General features: G+C 35.4%; 1 protein-coding gene across 1 annotated transcript in view; it reads right to left on the minus strand.

The window, feature by feature from the left end:
• LOC136036637 (protein diaphanous-like) overlaps positions 1–16,373 on the minus strand; it is a 170,197-nt gene that overhangs the window by 59,814 nt on the left and 94,010 nt on the right. Inside the window, exons 13-14 of the mRNA XM_065718937.1 lie at positions 5,037–5,123; positions 2,475–2,627 (exon numbers count right to left, since the gene is read on the minus strand). Coding sequence (XP_065575009.1) covers positions 2,475–2,627; positions 5,037–5,123 — 240 coding nt within the window. The remainder of the gene's footprint in view (positions 1–2,474; positions 2,628–5,036; positions 5,124–16,373) is intronic.

Raw genomic sequence — 16,373 nt, forward strand, 5'->3', positions numbered from 1 at the left:
TAAGCAAAATACACTACTAAATTTATTTTAGTTTTAAGTTTTATTTTTACTCCTTCTTTCAATTATTTTTTTTTTTTTTTTTTTTTTTTTTTTTTTTTTTTTTTTTTTTTTTTTTTTTTTTTTTTTTTTTTTTTTTTTTTTTTTTAGTTAGTTACTTTAGAGAACCATAATACCAACAAAAACAACGTATGGAAAACGAGTTTCATTTCAGCAACAGAAAGACATGACAATTTCTTTATGCAGTATTTTATTCGTCAATTTACTATTACCATTACTTAAAACTCGCCTCAGCACCTAGTATAGAACGAAGCATCGCCAAAAGTTAACCAAAATCAAACCAAAAGTAACCAAAAGTTTGGAAATACATCTTTTCAAGTTTAGAAATACATTTTGGAAATACAACAGTCCGGTGAGAAAAGAATATTCTTTTCAAGGTGATTCTAGAATGGTAACTATTTTTTACATTAATCTAGTAAATGCTATTTTGAAAATAAATTCACAGGAATTTTGAAAAAGAACCCTCAAAATGTCATCATATCGAGACGAAAAGCATACCAATGAAATTGATGTTGTCGAAAAGAGTAAACGAGAAACTCGTAGTTTGACCTTTTGTCCCAATTCTTTAAGGACGATTCCTTAAACGCAAGGGGCGTTTAATAATAATAAGAAGATTATAAAAAAACTTTAGCCAGTGAGGGATTGAGGAGGTGACAGCCCCCTCACATACAGAATAATTTCTACTCGTTTTAAGCTTTAATACTGCTTCTGACTAGCAGAAAAAAAACTAATTTTTTTTTACTGAAGCAGCATACCAGAGTTGACAGTCTGCGCTGATAGAAAAGAAAGAAACCTCAGATAAATTGTTTAATACAGCCACTGATTCTGATAGATCCCCAGGCAATAAATTAGTTCTTCAAAACAAGGCTAAGTCGGTAGCCCTTGTCACCTTTCTAGAGCAGATAGTCGGAGTTGATAAAAAGGGGGAAGGGAAGGAAAATTCAGCTTTCAATAAATTATTTTGATAAAGATGTACCTAAAACCCTGATACAGAGAAAATTCTGCCATTCAAATAAAGTTTTAAAACAGAACTTATAAGATGGCTCTCGCCCCATTACCAGAGAAGAAATTTTATTTATTTTTCAACTTTCAATTTAGAAAGGATGGTCGTAGAAACTTCGGGAGGAGGCTTATTAAATCGCAGATTATAAGTCGCAGTCCCCACTTTAAGACTTGAAACCAATCTCAGGGCCACCCACTGCCCCGCGTGCCTTCGATGACTCATTTTTCCGTATATGGATTAAGATCAATTTTTTGTCAAAAATTTTATTTTATTTTTAATGTTATATTTTGTTAATTACAAAAGGCACTAGATATAGTAATTTGCTTTCAAATAAACCCTCAAACAGCCATCTCTAATGTTCCAGTGCCCCAGTAGCAGTGAAAAAAAAGAAGAAGAAACCTTAAGTGCTATCCATATACAAAAATGATTTTCCTTACTGTTCAAGCCGGGGGGCAGAAATTTTTCCGCATAGGGTTCCTAGCCAAGGTGATTACAATGGTGCAGTTTTTTTTACGATTCGACACCATTTACGAGGGATTAAAGAAATCTCCATGAATTTGTTGCCGAGATAACATTTTAATATTAAAACTAATTGGGATAATAGTTACAACTGCTAAATCAATTACAAATGACAAATTTACTCACTAGCTCTTTTTTACGCGTTTTCAAGTATTTGGTTACTGTGGGCCGGGGTTGGTTCTTTAGGAGGCTGCAGTTACAACTGCAACCATGACTTCAACATGGTCATTTTAATGAGAATGAACTAAATGTCCCGAAATCTGCCTCCAGGTGATTTGATACCTGTAGTCCCAGGAGTCTGGGCCCCAAATTATCAAAAATTTTACGTTTACAATAGTTTCCTAGACATGTTTCAATTGAATGGTGAACATATTAGACCCCATACATTAAGTCAATATTCCATCAGTACTCTTTAACTTTCATCAAAAAGAGTTCAAGGGTTCCTGAGATCGCTGGTTGCAAATCTGAGGGTAATAATTTTATATAAAAGCAGAAAAAAAACTTAAAGTAAGCCAACACATATTTCATAGGAATAAATATGCATTTATTTATGTAAAAAATTGTATTTAGTGGTAACTGAATTTGCTGATTGTAAATTAAGGCTAGCATTGGGATATTTATGCCCAAATGAAAACACATTCAATGCTTGAGTTCGTGTTACATCTTATCGACATATGTTCATCTGGATAGTTCATGGCCCAAAGTGTGATCAGTGGGCCCGTGCCTCCTCAAAAAGCCCTAAATTTACTTGTACAGACATGCTGTAAATGTTTCGAGTCCTTACCGTTAAGAGATTATTCAGAAAATGATTCTAAATTATTAAACACTAACAATCAAAAGTCATTAAGATTGCAGTACCACTTCAGAAAAAAAATAAGAAAAAAAGGATAGTTACTTTCGGAAGATATGATATTTCAAAGCCAATTGCTCCACCATTTCTAGTTCCGGAATTCATAACATTGCCGAGAGCGAGAATTAATTCCAAAATGCGCGAAAATTTTTTGCTGTCTCTCACTTCTTCACAAGCGACTGTAGCGGCAACAATGTCCTTTAAAAATGAAAGAGAACTCAAACGATACACAATTTTGGTGCAAAAAATGCTGAGAGGTTAGAATAAAAACAAAATGAATTAAAAGAAGTATGAAATAAACAGATACAGAAAGAAAGAAACCAAAAACAGATGTAGAGAAAATAAAATAGCAATAATATTAAAAAGGCTTAATTTAAAAACCCCAATAAAATATTAGTTGTTGGCTATTTATTTTCTTTCTTAACTATCGCTTTACATAGGACTTTTGTACAATGCAGATGAGCTCAATATTTTGAAAAAAAAACTTATTTTCATTTCTAGCATTCAATTAAATTAAAAGAAAAAAGGAATCTAAAAGGAACAAAAGAGATAAACAAGTTTTCCTTCTTTTGTTAAAAGAAAGACCTCTTTAATTTTTGCTTGTCCCTTTTTCTTTCATTGTAACACACTACACGTATTGTTTCATAAGTTAAGGTCGTTCGTATTTTATTTGTCACTGAATAAAGTATTAACAATAGAAATTTGTAGGAAATATTGGGAGAGTTGAGATTTTATAGAAAGTTTACTGTTCTTTCCATTGCTTATTTTCCTACTTCACTTTGTCTTTAGAATATGGAACAAAGCCAAATTTATGCTGTCAGACAGACGTCAAGGAAGTAAATTTGTTCTTTTCAAATAAGGTTATACAATGGACAATCTACAGAATAAATTATATACAGTTTTGAAACATGATATATCATTGTTTCGAAACAAGGTATCTTGTAGCATGCATTTACGTTACGGATGAATTGAATAAAAAAAATTTTAATCGCTAATTATATATAAACTCTGACACCACACTGACTAAGCATGTTAAACCAGAAAACAACCCCCCCCCCCAACCCTTCATAGGGCTTTGCAATCCAATAAATCCGGAAAAATGTGATATCACCTTCCTACAAACCTTATTTTATAAAGATATAAATTGATTCGATTTTGGATCCTTCTAGCATATTAACTGAAAGTCATTGTATTACTCTGATGTAACAGGTCCATATTTATATATAAAAAATGGTCGTCGGTAAAAATTGTGTAATATGCTTATAAGGGTTAATGGAGGGGAAGGGGATACTTTTACAGACAGAATGGACATTCTCTTTTTAACCTGTATCTAGCTAAACTTCACAAACCTTGCACAACTAAACAAAAAGTTGCTATCTCAGGTGCTATCTTTAGGATATCACAGCTTTTTGAAATTCTGCTTTGTCTTGTACAGGAATTCAGAAAATTTGGTTAGTTCGTCACGTTTTTCCGGATTTATTGGATTGCAAAGCCCTATGAAGGCTTGGGGTGGGGGGTTGTTTTCTGGTTTAACATGTTTAGTCAGTGTGGTGTCAGAGGTTACATACAATTAGCGACTTTTTTTTGTTCGATTCGAATTTTTATTTTGTGTTTGTGTTTACGTGAGTTAATATTTTGTGTTTACGTATATGGTAGTTTTTGACGTTCAGACGTAATGATGTGTTTGGACAAGTTATGAGAATCATTAATTTTGGGTAGACCAAGAATGTACGTGTTATATCTTAGCACAGCCAGATAGATAACCATGTTTGGTGGCTTATTGCAATAAAAGAAAGGCTCATCAGAATCTAATATAGAGAATGTTTTTTTTTTTTTTTTTTTTTTTTTTTTTTTTTTTTTTTTTTTTTTTTTTTTTTAAATAGAGAAGGATTTATTTACAAACAAATAACAAACAAAAAATAATACTATCTTCCCTGAAAAGCAAAACTGTCCACGGGGGAAGCAGAGAAAACAAAATCCTTAAAATAAAGAGAACACTTGGCAACCACTAATACCATCGCGCTAAAATATAAATGTAAAAACAACATACACTGCTTTACTTTTCCTCCGAAAAAATAAACATTAGAAACTAATGAGAGGACCAGATCGAACTGACTAGATCAAATTTGCTTCTAAATGTTTTATCACCTTCCAGGATTGTACCAAAGAATTAAAAAAGTAATACGAGTAAACAATAAGGCTGGCCTTCAAGGAAAAACGCCATCTAACTTTACCTAGCAAAATTCGAGAGATGTGCATACCTTTTAAATTTTGTCCCAAGTCATGTATACTGTCTCAGACTCTGGTATCTACTGACTCTTGCAATGAAGAGGCGAACGAGCAAAAATTTGAAACTTTTTCAACTTTCTTTGGCCCTTTAAGTTAGAATTGCAAAAAAAGAAAGAAAAAAAAAATATTAAAGGACTTAGAACAAGAGTTTTTAGAATAAAGTTACACTTATCGATCTGCTTTTATTGTTGTCTTTCAGTAACTTTAGGTTTATAATAGAGAACCATGTGGTGAAAGTTATGAACAATCCTAATGAAAAAGCAAAGGAAAGTTGAATCTCTCTGAAAGAACAGCTGAAAAAACAACAAAAAAACTTACAGGTTTAACATCCTGGACCATTTCATCAAATCGTTGTTTAAAACTAAGAGATTTTAGTCTTGGCACTAATCTCTTTATATTCGCCAGCTGAAATGAAATAAAAACGTTAATGATATACTTATCTAAAACTTCTGTGACATACACTGAGTTGAAAAGTATTAATTCACTTTGTCGGGCTCATTAACAGCTATTTTATTCTTTTTAGAATTATCAAACAGTTCGTGGTCACACGAAAATCACACCATCGCATTCGCCGTATCAGAGAACCCTACAGCAAAAATTTCAAGCTCCTATCTAAAAAAATGTGGAATTTCGTATTTTTTTGCCAGAAGACAAATCACGGGTGCATGTTTATTTGTTTGTTTGTTTTTTCTTTTCCCCAGGGGTCATCGTATCGACCAAGTGGTCCTAGAGTATCGCTAGAGGGCTCATTCTTACGGAAATGAAAAGTTCTAGTGCCCTTTTTAAGTGATCAAAAAACTGGAGGGCACCTAGGCCCCCTCCTACGCTCATTTTTTCCAAAAGTCAACGGATTAAAATTTTGAGATAGCCATTTTGTTCCGCATAGTCGAAAACCATAATAACTATGTCTTTGGGAACGACTTACTCCCCCACAATCCCTGGGGGAAGGGCTGCAAGTTACAAACTGTGACCAGTGTTTACATATAGTAATGGTTATTGGGAAGTGTGCAGACGTTTTCAGGGGGATTTTTTTGGTTTGAGGAGTGGGATTGAAGGGAGGGGGCTATGTGGGAGGATCTTTCCTTGGAGGAATATGTCATAGGGGAAGAAAAATTCAATGAAAAGGGCGCAGGATTTTCTAGCATTACTATAAAAAAAAACAATGAAAAAATAAACATGAAAACGTTTTTTCAATTGAAAGTAAGGAATAGCATTGAAATTTAAAACGAACAGAGATTATTACGCATATGAGGGGTACTAAAAATACATTAGCATAAAGAGCGAGGTATTTAGGAGGAGATAAATACCTCGCTCTTTATGCTAAAGTATTTTTAGTAATTTCAACTATTTATTCTACGGCCTTTTTGATTCAGGGGTCATTCTTAAAGAATTGGGACAAAACTTACGATTTAGTGTAAAGAGCGAGGCATTAACGAGGGTCACATAATAAAAATATAACCTCGTACACATAATAAAAATATAAGAATATAAAAGCTTGTTAAGTAAGTTAATTCTTAAGTTACGCATATTTTTTACTAATAAAAACGTTCGTTAAAAATTAAAAGTTCTAGTAGCCTTTTTAAGTAACCGAAAAATTGGAGGGCAGCTAGGCCTCCTTCCCCACCCCTTATTTCTCATAATCGCCTGATCAAAACTAAAAGAAAGCCATTTAGCCAAACAAAATTAATATACAAATTTCATTTTAATAATTTATGTGCGGAGAGACAAAATCAAACATGCATTAATTCAAATACGTTCAGTAATTAAATAAAAAAACTAGTTTTTTTAACTGAAAGTAAGGAGCGACATTAAAACTTAAAACGAACAGATATTACTCCGTATATGAAATGGGTTGTCCCCTCCGCAATCCCTCGCTCTTTACGCTAAAGTTTGACTCTTTGCCACAATTCTACTTTTTTAAACAATTAAAAGCTTTAGCGTAAAGAGCGAGGCGTTGAGGAGGGGACAACCCATTTCATATACGGAGTAATTTCTGTTCGTTTTAAGTTTTAATGTCGCTCCTTACTTTCAGTTAAAAAAAACTAGTTTTTATTTATTTAATCCAATTAGGATACATTAAGATTATTGCGACGTGCATAACGCATACATTAAGACGTGCATAACGCACGTTTGTTTGAAGAAGGGAGACGCGCGGAAATTTACCCCAGCGCCACGAGGCAAATTAGGGGACACCACGGCTAGGACATTTTACTTTATGCTTGAGCCGGCAGCGGACGAGACCACAATTAATTTTACCCCCGGGAGCCACCAACCTCAAGATTAAGAACGGCCCTGCGTGCGTTGGCCAAGCTGTACCCATCTTTCTGTTACCCCTATATCCTTTTTGCTTCTAGAATTTTTCTTTTTCCTTAGGAAAATAAATCTTTAGAAAAAAAAAATCCAGATTCATTATGTTAGATTGTCTAAATATTTTTTACTTCTTCCGCATTAGTAAAAGAAAGGGTTCTTATTAAAAAATTTCTTGTTCCTGATATTACTGAGAAACCAGAAATACTGCACAGTAAGGTCTCAATTACAGGTTGCGTCCGTACTTCTCCCTATCACCGGCTACTTAAGATTCTTTCAATTATGATTTTTTTTTTCATTTGTTTAATTTTTTACTCTATTAGTCTGTTCTGTATCCTGCTATTTCTTTTCTATTTGTACTTTTATGTGTTTTCTATGTATTTCTCCACGTTTTATAGCTTTAAATAGAGTGGTTGCAAAATAAATAATAATTAGTTTATAGAGTACATTTTACTGCACCAGGTACAACCAACTGTAAGATTTGTAATGCCACTAATCAAAAACCCAGATTTATTGTTAGGTTTCTATATTTCTTGAGCCCTCACTTAAAGGAACTAACAGATGGCTATTCCGGAGTATCCCCCCCCCCATGGACATAGAGCAGTGCTAGAAAAAGCAGTTTTTAGCATCACTGGTAAAACCACTCATACTGATAAAACATTGTCTTGGATAGTAAAAACAGTCATAGCGAAACGTTGCCACATTTACACTAAAATGGAAAAAAAAAATATAATAAAGATCTTCGAGAGACGTTGCTGACGTGTAGGGCGTCAAAACAACGTTTCGCTTACTTTTCTTACATAAGTAGTAAGCCTGTCACCCAGCCTTGCTGCCGGTGATCAATCCCTGGGCTAATGATAGGATACCTGAAAATCAGAGTGGGATTCGTTATACTGTAAGTAATCGCTCGGGTACGTCCCCATTCTGGGCACTTGTTCAATTGACTGGAATCAGTTTTACGGTGCGATCGGTAACTGATGCAACCACATTTCAGATACGTTTTCAAATTGAAGAGTCTTTCATAAAAATTTTATGCTGTCCACTGCAAAATACAGCGTATTTTGTACTACAGACAAGAGTTCTAATACCCATGAATGAATTGATACACAAAATGAATTGTATTGTATGTATTAAAGAAAGAGAAAATACCAGGGAAGTTTTCACTCCAGAAACAAGTTTGTGCGGATTAAAAAATAGCATCTATATCTAACCATGATCTTCATTTAAATTTACATAACCTAAGTCTCGCTATTTCTACTAATTGATATGTCGATTTCTCCTTTCCGTCAGATATTATTTCCCCGTGAATAAAAAACACACAATCCATAGCTTACGGAAAAAGGAGGAAATCGTCATTAGGATCAAGAAGCCTATTGCACAGAATCTGTCTCCAAGAATGTAATAATAACAATTGCTTGCCAGTTCAGTTGACTAAAGCGTCACTCCATTGGAGAGTCTCTGGTCTTCGAAACCTAAACCAGACAAATCTTCGAATGAAAACACGCCTTGCTTAAGCAGTTTGGGGAATGCCTCTAGGAAACATCTCGAGAAAAAAAATATCTCGGAGCTAAAAGATCTTGAAGAAAAAACCATCTCGAAGAAAAAACAATAATGCGTGCGTTTAAGTTTACATAACTGATGTATAACCCATGTATGCGCAATACATCTTCCTCAGTTACCTCCGGGAGTTCCCCACTTGACTAGCGGACCGTAAGCTCTATCAAAAAGTGTCGTTCACACGCAAAATTACGTCATTCTCAACAAATTATCATAGGCAAACAATATCATCCTCTATAGTAATCCGTATCAAACAGGAGCACATAGTAGATCAATAATTATAACACCTGCATCTTAAAGGGCTAGCGACTTCAGGTATACTCCCTATGCGCACACTTAAAGCGATTATGGCGTTACTACTGTTCTATATGTCAAGATATTATACATCTGGTTGTATGATAGGGAGGGTAGACGCGGGCCGCAAAATGAACAGAAAACTTTCATCCCTGGTAAGTTTGAAAATCAAAACCATAAATCTTTGGGCCAGTAGAGCCTCATGTACAAAGAATTCAAAATCTGGGGCATGGAGACCGAAAAAAGGGCAAAACATTTTTTTCTGATAGAAAAATAAGGTCAAGGTCAAGTTTGTTCAGATCAAGGACACCTGAACAAAGAAGAGAAAATAGAGTAAAAATACTAATTCCCCTTAAAACTGAGCAAAAGAACAAAAGGTTCTTTTTCTTGAAAAGCTTGAGACGAAAAACAGAAGTTTCCAGGCGCAGGGTTTTTCTTTTTCGGAAGAATAAGAAGATAAGGCAGCGAACTTACTTTAAAACATTGAAAGCCACAATATGATAATGATAAATTATGGCTCTGAAATGTAGGCACTCCGAGAGACAGAGGACAATTTTTTAAAATTTTTAACAGAAATTTTTCAAGTATAGTCTGAACTACTCGTTCGACTGACCATATATCAAACAATAAGCTGTACAAAAAAGTAGCCTAGTCACGTTTTCTAGGGTTACAACTAAAAACAGGTAAAGATGGCTAGGCCATGTTTTACAAATAAAGGATGACAGATTGCAAAAGTTTGTCCCCCTGGCTAACCATCTAGGGCTAAACAAAAATTAGGTTGTCCACGCAAGGGGTGGGGAGAAGTGATAAGAAAGTAGTTAAAGACAATTTAAACTTCACTTGAGGGGGTAAGGAATGACAACTTGAACAGATTCGAGTGTAGGAGGAGCGTCAGCTTTAACAGTCTGGAGGCTTGGTGCTGCAATGAGTTGTTAGTAGTAGCAGTAGTTTGACTTGAATATTCATTTTTATTTATGTATAATTTAGGATGCATTTGTTCATCTATAGCAGAATATGTTATCTTATTTTTGATGCGATTATTCAAATAAAATTCTGTTCGTTTTGTGTCTCATTACTTCACCCATAATAATTTATGTTTGTTTTTTCAGTTTCGATTATTATTCCACGTTATTTCTCCTTGTTTTAGGTTTTAAAATGGCTCTTACCTTTTCTTTGAAAAATCTCTTTTTTTAACTTATTTCCTTTATACTTAATCATAACCGTGGGGTAAAGATGAGAAAGGGAAAAAGCAGCTTCCACAGCACAATTTTAAGCGCTTTACAAATAAAGCAGAAGTGACTTATTACTATTCTCCTAAACACATTTTTAATGGGAAAGATAAGGAACAACAAAAGAATAATACAAAATGCCTCAAATGTCAGAAGAGAGGAAAGAATTAACCCTATATAACATACAAGATCGCCCTGAAATAATAGAACATGGTTGGATTAGTCTGACTACAAAAAGAAAGAAAATAATCAATATAAATGCTTAAAAAGTTTGTCTTGTTAAAAAGGTTCGATACATTAAAGAATCACACCATCTCGTTCATTATAACTTTTTTAGTTTCTGAGATCAAAAGGTTTAGAATTGATCAAGTGATCTTTCCATTACTTGTAGAGATTGGTTAAGATATACGAATAAAATAAAAAGCCGAAAAATAAAAATAAAAATAAATCTAAAATTATAGATATCATATTATAGATTATAGATATCTATAAAATATCTAAAATTTTATTTTAGAAAAATAAAAGCCGACACCTATTTCCCCAGAAATACCATAAAATCATTTAACTTCCCCTGTTTTGTGCCGGAGTAAGAGTTAATCAATCAGGATGGAACTTAAAATCACTAGAAAATGTGAATTTTGCTTTTTTTCAATTAAACAGAGCGGAATTTTATTTTTAAAGTTCAGGAAAGGGCAGCCAAAAATTTTTTTCTAGCATAGCTGTTACAAAAATGCTAAAAAACAGCTCAAAAGAATTAGTATTTGAACAATTTCACAGCTTTGGGAGTTCCCTGTGGTGCTATCGATTTTGATTGAAAACCTTGCTTACAAAGGGGACGTAAAATTTCATTGTCTTTTCAATCAAACTTCATAGGCAAACAAAAGATTCTCAATAGATCTCGATGGTGGCTAGTCCCTTGGGATAATTCACTTATCGGTCCTTTGTCTTTGAGACGGTCAGTCGACACTAAGGCTCACAAAATGATTTTATGGTACCGAAATGTCTTAAGTGTCATACCGTTATTCTATTTCCCGATCAGAAACCAAGACAATGTTTGGTAGACGCTCTGGCGTTTATCAAAGTGGCTTATGATGAATTAGAATATTTGTCTAGATATTTAGGACCTTAAAACTCAAAGGACATGAACCATTCATCTCTTTTATAGAAGATTTTGGGGCAACGTAGTGGCAACCTGTGGCTATAGCAACCAGTGGCAGAGCTAAGTAGAGGCAGGAAGCGAAAATCATGGATAGGATGATTAACATCAACACGACCATAAGCACTGCGATAAATATAAGGAGAAAAGCAGAGGACTGGGGATAAAGCCTTGCTGTGTCTCTAGTCTGTTTTGATGAGTTCTGGGGGCCACTTGTTAATATTCACATTCAGAACGGTCATTAGACAAGAGTTTGGCCAATTAAGGGCAATATCACGTATTCCTAAGGAGAAAATCTTCCAAGAAGAACCTCGTGGTCGCCTCGTCGAAAGCGTCAGAAGTTCCAACAAGAGATCAAGGACACACATACCATGAGAAAGGCTCTCATACAAAACCCGAATACTATAAATAATAGCACACAGGTAGTTAATAAAGTGCAAGAACCATACTAGCAAAGAGATAAAGAAGCCCACCTATAAAAGAGTTAAATCGAAAGTCCTCTTAGAGGAAGGCCTCTGACTCACAACGCTTCCAAGGACCTTGGGAGAATCGATACTGATACTAGTATTTCCTTTCTTGAATAAAGGAAAAACTGTCACTATTTTCAAAGAACATGGAAACATACCTGAAGAAAGAGATAGATTCGATGTATACACTAAAGGCAAAGAAATAAAGGGTCATATCCTTTTTTAGATTGGAATTTGACAGGCTATTATAAATAAACTGAACGGTTAGTCGACACGTTAGATATAAAAGCGACAATTTCACTCTCATGACTAGAAGACGAATAGAAATAATGATACAACTCAGGCAACCAAGTGAACATCCTCTCAGGAGCTTGAGCGGCAGAAAGTAAATGCTTTCTGCAGGGATACCACAGACTCCTGGGGCTCGGTTGTTTTTCATCCGTTTCAGAGAATTCAAGATTTCTGTAGAGGTGAAAGGGTGGTGCACACTTGCACACGGGGCCTCAGGGGTGTTGGCTCAGGGTCGGGCTGGCTAACATAGTCCAGGGTTAGAAGTGAAGAGAAGTGATCCTTCAATTCGGACAGTTGAGCGCTCTCGTCAGTGATAATATTTCAATCATTAGACATGATAGGGCCTAGAGAGGATGGCTTTCCATCTGTAAGATCCCGAAGGTGTTTGTATAAAGCGCATGTGTCACCCTTTCTGGCGGCCTCCTCGGGATCAGCGGCCTTTTTCTCGGTGAACAGCTTTCTGTCTCTGTGGAGGAATTTATTTTTTACGCCGTTTAGACGTCTGTAGGTAACCATGTCCTTCGCTAGGCGTGCTTTGCGACGCTGTTCAACAATATCTAGAGTTTCCTGCGATATCCAGGAATTTTTTCTAGGCTTCAGACGACCAATAGTACTTTCGGCCGGAAGCAATACGCCGTCCTTGAATAGTTGCCATGCTTCTTCAGATCAACAATTTCATTCAATGAATGAAAATTTTAAGACAAAATTTGTCTTAAAATTTTGATGGGAGTGCTTGGCAAATTATGAGTTAAAGAGGAGGGCTGATTATCCACTAATCACTTTGACTCTTAAAGAGGACACTAGAACTTTTAATTTTCAATCAAATTAACTCCTTTAAAATATGAATTATATTACTAGCTATGATAGAGCAGCGATACCTTTGTCCGTATATGCCCTATATTGCTTATATGCCCTTTTAATACCTTCACACGTACATATTTTTTGATTAATAGAAACTTCCCCTAAACATTTCCTGAAAGTGTCAACTTAATGCTATTGGTGTCGTTAGTTATAGTAACCTTAGAAACAGCATTAAATTTATAAATAAGGTGTCTTCTGTCTAGTTGAAAATCCACCACAACTTAACCCGAAAGGTCTAACTTAATAATGTAAGCCGTTATTGTGATATTGTTTTGTCAACCTTTTGACAATCTATATGATGAAAGCTCGTTTCGATCGATATCCATCAAAATATTCCATAAAGGCTTCAACTTGATACCATGGTTTGTGCCAATACCAATAGTTTGTGCAGTAGCATCATTAGCAGTATGCACTTATTTTTTCAAAATCTTCTTTAACACATGATTTAAAATTTTTATTTAATACTACCGACCGTTCCTGAAGCAAATAGTTGCAGTGTTAGTGTTATATTGAGAGTAGTAGCAACAGTAGTAGTAGCAGCATTAATAGCGGTAGTAGCATGCATATCTTGCCTTTTGGTCAGTTGGACATCCCTTTCATGATGCAATGGAAGTTTAACCTTAAAATGGTTTCAAACTATTGATTATGTAGACTTTTGACCCTCTTTTGACACCCTTTTTACTTTAATACTCTAATCCTTACAAGGTGTTGCAATTGAAGTAGTAGTTGGAGTAATTTAGTAGCAGTAGTAATTGTAGCAGTGGTAGTAATGTTAGTATTGTCATGCAAATATTACTTTTTTGTCAACTGATCTTCCCCTTTAAGTTTTTTTCTGAGAGATCCCACTTAATATCCAAGTTCACTATTGAGATACGCCCTTTTTAAAATCTGCATGTACATACTGTGTTTTGATTTAGTTCAAATTCCCCCTCAATATTCTCTCAAATTTTCAACTTCATACGCGTAACATTAATTGTGCTACCATCATAGTAGTAGTGGTAGTAGGAGAAGTAGTAGCAGTAATAGGGTATTATCATTAGTAGTAGTGACAGCAGTAGCTAATACTACTACTACTACTACCTCACTGCAGCACCAAGCCGCCTGAGGCCAACACAGCTACGCACGCTCCTCTTCCAACCTAATTTATTCAAGGCCTCCTTCTTTACACCCTCCCAGGAAGTTCCCATATCCTTTAAATCTTTATTTATGACATCCTCCCGACCCAAACAAGGACGACCTGCTTTCCGTGTAGCCCCAGACAGTTGGCCAAAAAGGACAATCTTCGGCAATCTGTCATCCTTCATCCGCAGAACGTGGCCTAGCCATCTCAACCTTTCTTTCATTATAGCCCTAGAAAGCAGGATTGAACCACATTTTCCGCACAGCCTGCTGTTTAAAATACAGTCAGTCAGCCGGGTACCCAGAACAATCCATATGCAATTTCTCTGGAAAACATCTATTAAATTTTCATCTGCTTTTCGGAGCGCCCATGCTTCAGAGCCATATTTGACCACTGTCATTACTGTAGCTTCCAATATTCTTATCTTGGTTTGCAGACTTATCTTTATATTCTTCCAAACTTTTTTTAACTGTGAAAAAACACCCTGAGCCTTAGCTATTCTACTTTGAACATCTTCACTGCTCCCACCGTCTTTACTAATAATGCTACCAAGGTAAGTGAAGCTGCCAACCTGATCAATCTTTTCGTTACCCAACGTCACCTTTTCATCTTCACCTATTACTAGCCTTAGTGACTTAGTCTTCTTCACATTGATTTTCAAGCCTATTCTAGCACCCTGAACTCACAAAACCTCTGAAATTTCACTCATTTTGCTCACACTTTCATCTACTGTGCTTAAATCATCAGCATAATCTAAGTCCAGGAGAGTTTTTCCTCCCCATTTGATTCCGTGGTCTCCAATTGCCTTTCCTGTGCCCCTTAAGACGAAGTCCATCAAAATGATCCATATAAAGGGGCATAGAACACAACCCTGCTTAACTCCGAATTTAATACAAAACAAGTTGCTAACCTCATTTCCTACCTTAATCACAGCAGTATTATTCTCGTACATAGCACAAATCGCTTTAATGTATTTATCTGGTATACCATATAAGGATAAGACCTTTGCTAACGCTCTTTTATCAACAGAATAGAAAACTTGCTCATAATCGATAAAACTGAGGACCAAAGGTGTTTGACAACGAAGCGACTTCTCAATTATTAACCTAACAGCAGTAGCTGTTAATTATAGCAGTTATATAGCTGTTAATTATTAACAGCAGTATTAATAGGAGTAGTAACAGGTACACTTTGCCTTTTGGTCAACTGAACATCCTACTCATGGTGGCCCTGAAGTTTCCTCTTGGCACGATAATCCGTTCCAAAAGTGTTGCTGATAAGCCCGCATCAGCAATCTGTATGCACATAGTATGTTTTGATTTGATTCAAATTTCCCCTCAACGTTACCTAGGATGTTTATTTCAATATCGTAAACCTTAGTAGTACTCGCAACAGAAGAAGTAGCTTTAGTCATAATAATAGTAGTTTTGATAGCAGTAGAAGCAATGGTAACTGTAATAGTAGTAGCGTCCGAATATTGCTTTTTTAGTCAATTGATAATTCCCTTACCATTTCTTTAAAGTTCCAAATTAACATATTCAGTCATTCCTGAGTTACACCCTTTTGACAACCCATATGTAAATAACATGTTTTGATTCAGTTCAACGCTCCCCTTAGCATTCCCTGAAAGACTCGCCTTAATGCCCTTCGTATTTTTGGAAAGTAAAGTCAAACACGTCTTAAGTTTTAATGCTGGAAAATCCCAAGTTCTTCTGTTTAATTGCCCGTCTGAACTGGCTTCAACTTCAGTGAATCTTGGTGGAGCATCCGTTGCCCCGTCTCAAGAGGTTATTTACCTAGGTCTACCTATCGGAGATTCAATATCTTCAACAAGAAAGTTATTTGTGGCTAGAACTGAAAATAAAATCCGGGCTACTTATGCTTCTTTAGTGCTGTCGCAAACAAATATGACAAAAAAGCTCCTTGCGAAAATGTATAATGCTGTTGTCCTTCCCCATGTTTTGTATTTAGCTCCGTTCACAGTTATTCTGAATGAAAGTGAAAAGAACCAGATTAGAAAGCAATTTTTTTCCTTATGAGAAGTTTCTTCTGAGCGTTCTGACATGGTCTCGTAACACCGTACTGAAACAATATTACGGAGTTCTCGACCCGATCGCACAGCTAGATAATTTATATGTGAACTTGTTGTCAAAAGAGGTTTCCCACCCTTGGAGTGGTTTCCTCTTTTGAAAAGTCTAGTTTATTCGTGTTTTTATTTTGTATATATTTGTTCCCATGTTTGAATGTGTCTTTCTTTTTCTTTTTTCTTATTTTTGATACTCCATCGCCATGCCTTTGTGTTATTGATGGGTTATAAAATACATTCATTCATTCACTATATGAAACAATTGCCTACTTACAACCCTTGCTCTG

Source organism: Artemia franciscana, chromosome 15 (genome assembly GCF_032884065.1).
Source record: "Artemia franciscana chromosome 15, ASM3288406v1, whole genome shotgun sequence".
NCBI classification, from domain to species: domain Eukaryota; kingdom Metazoa; phylum Arthropoda; class Branchiopoda; order Anostraca; family Artemiidae; genus Artemia; species Artemia franciscana.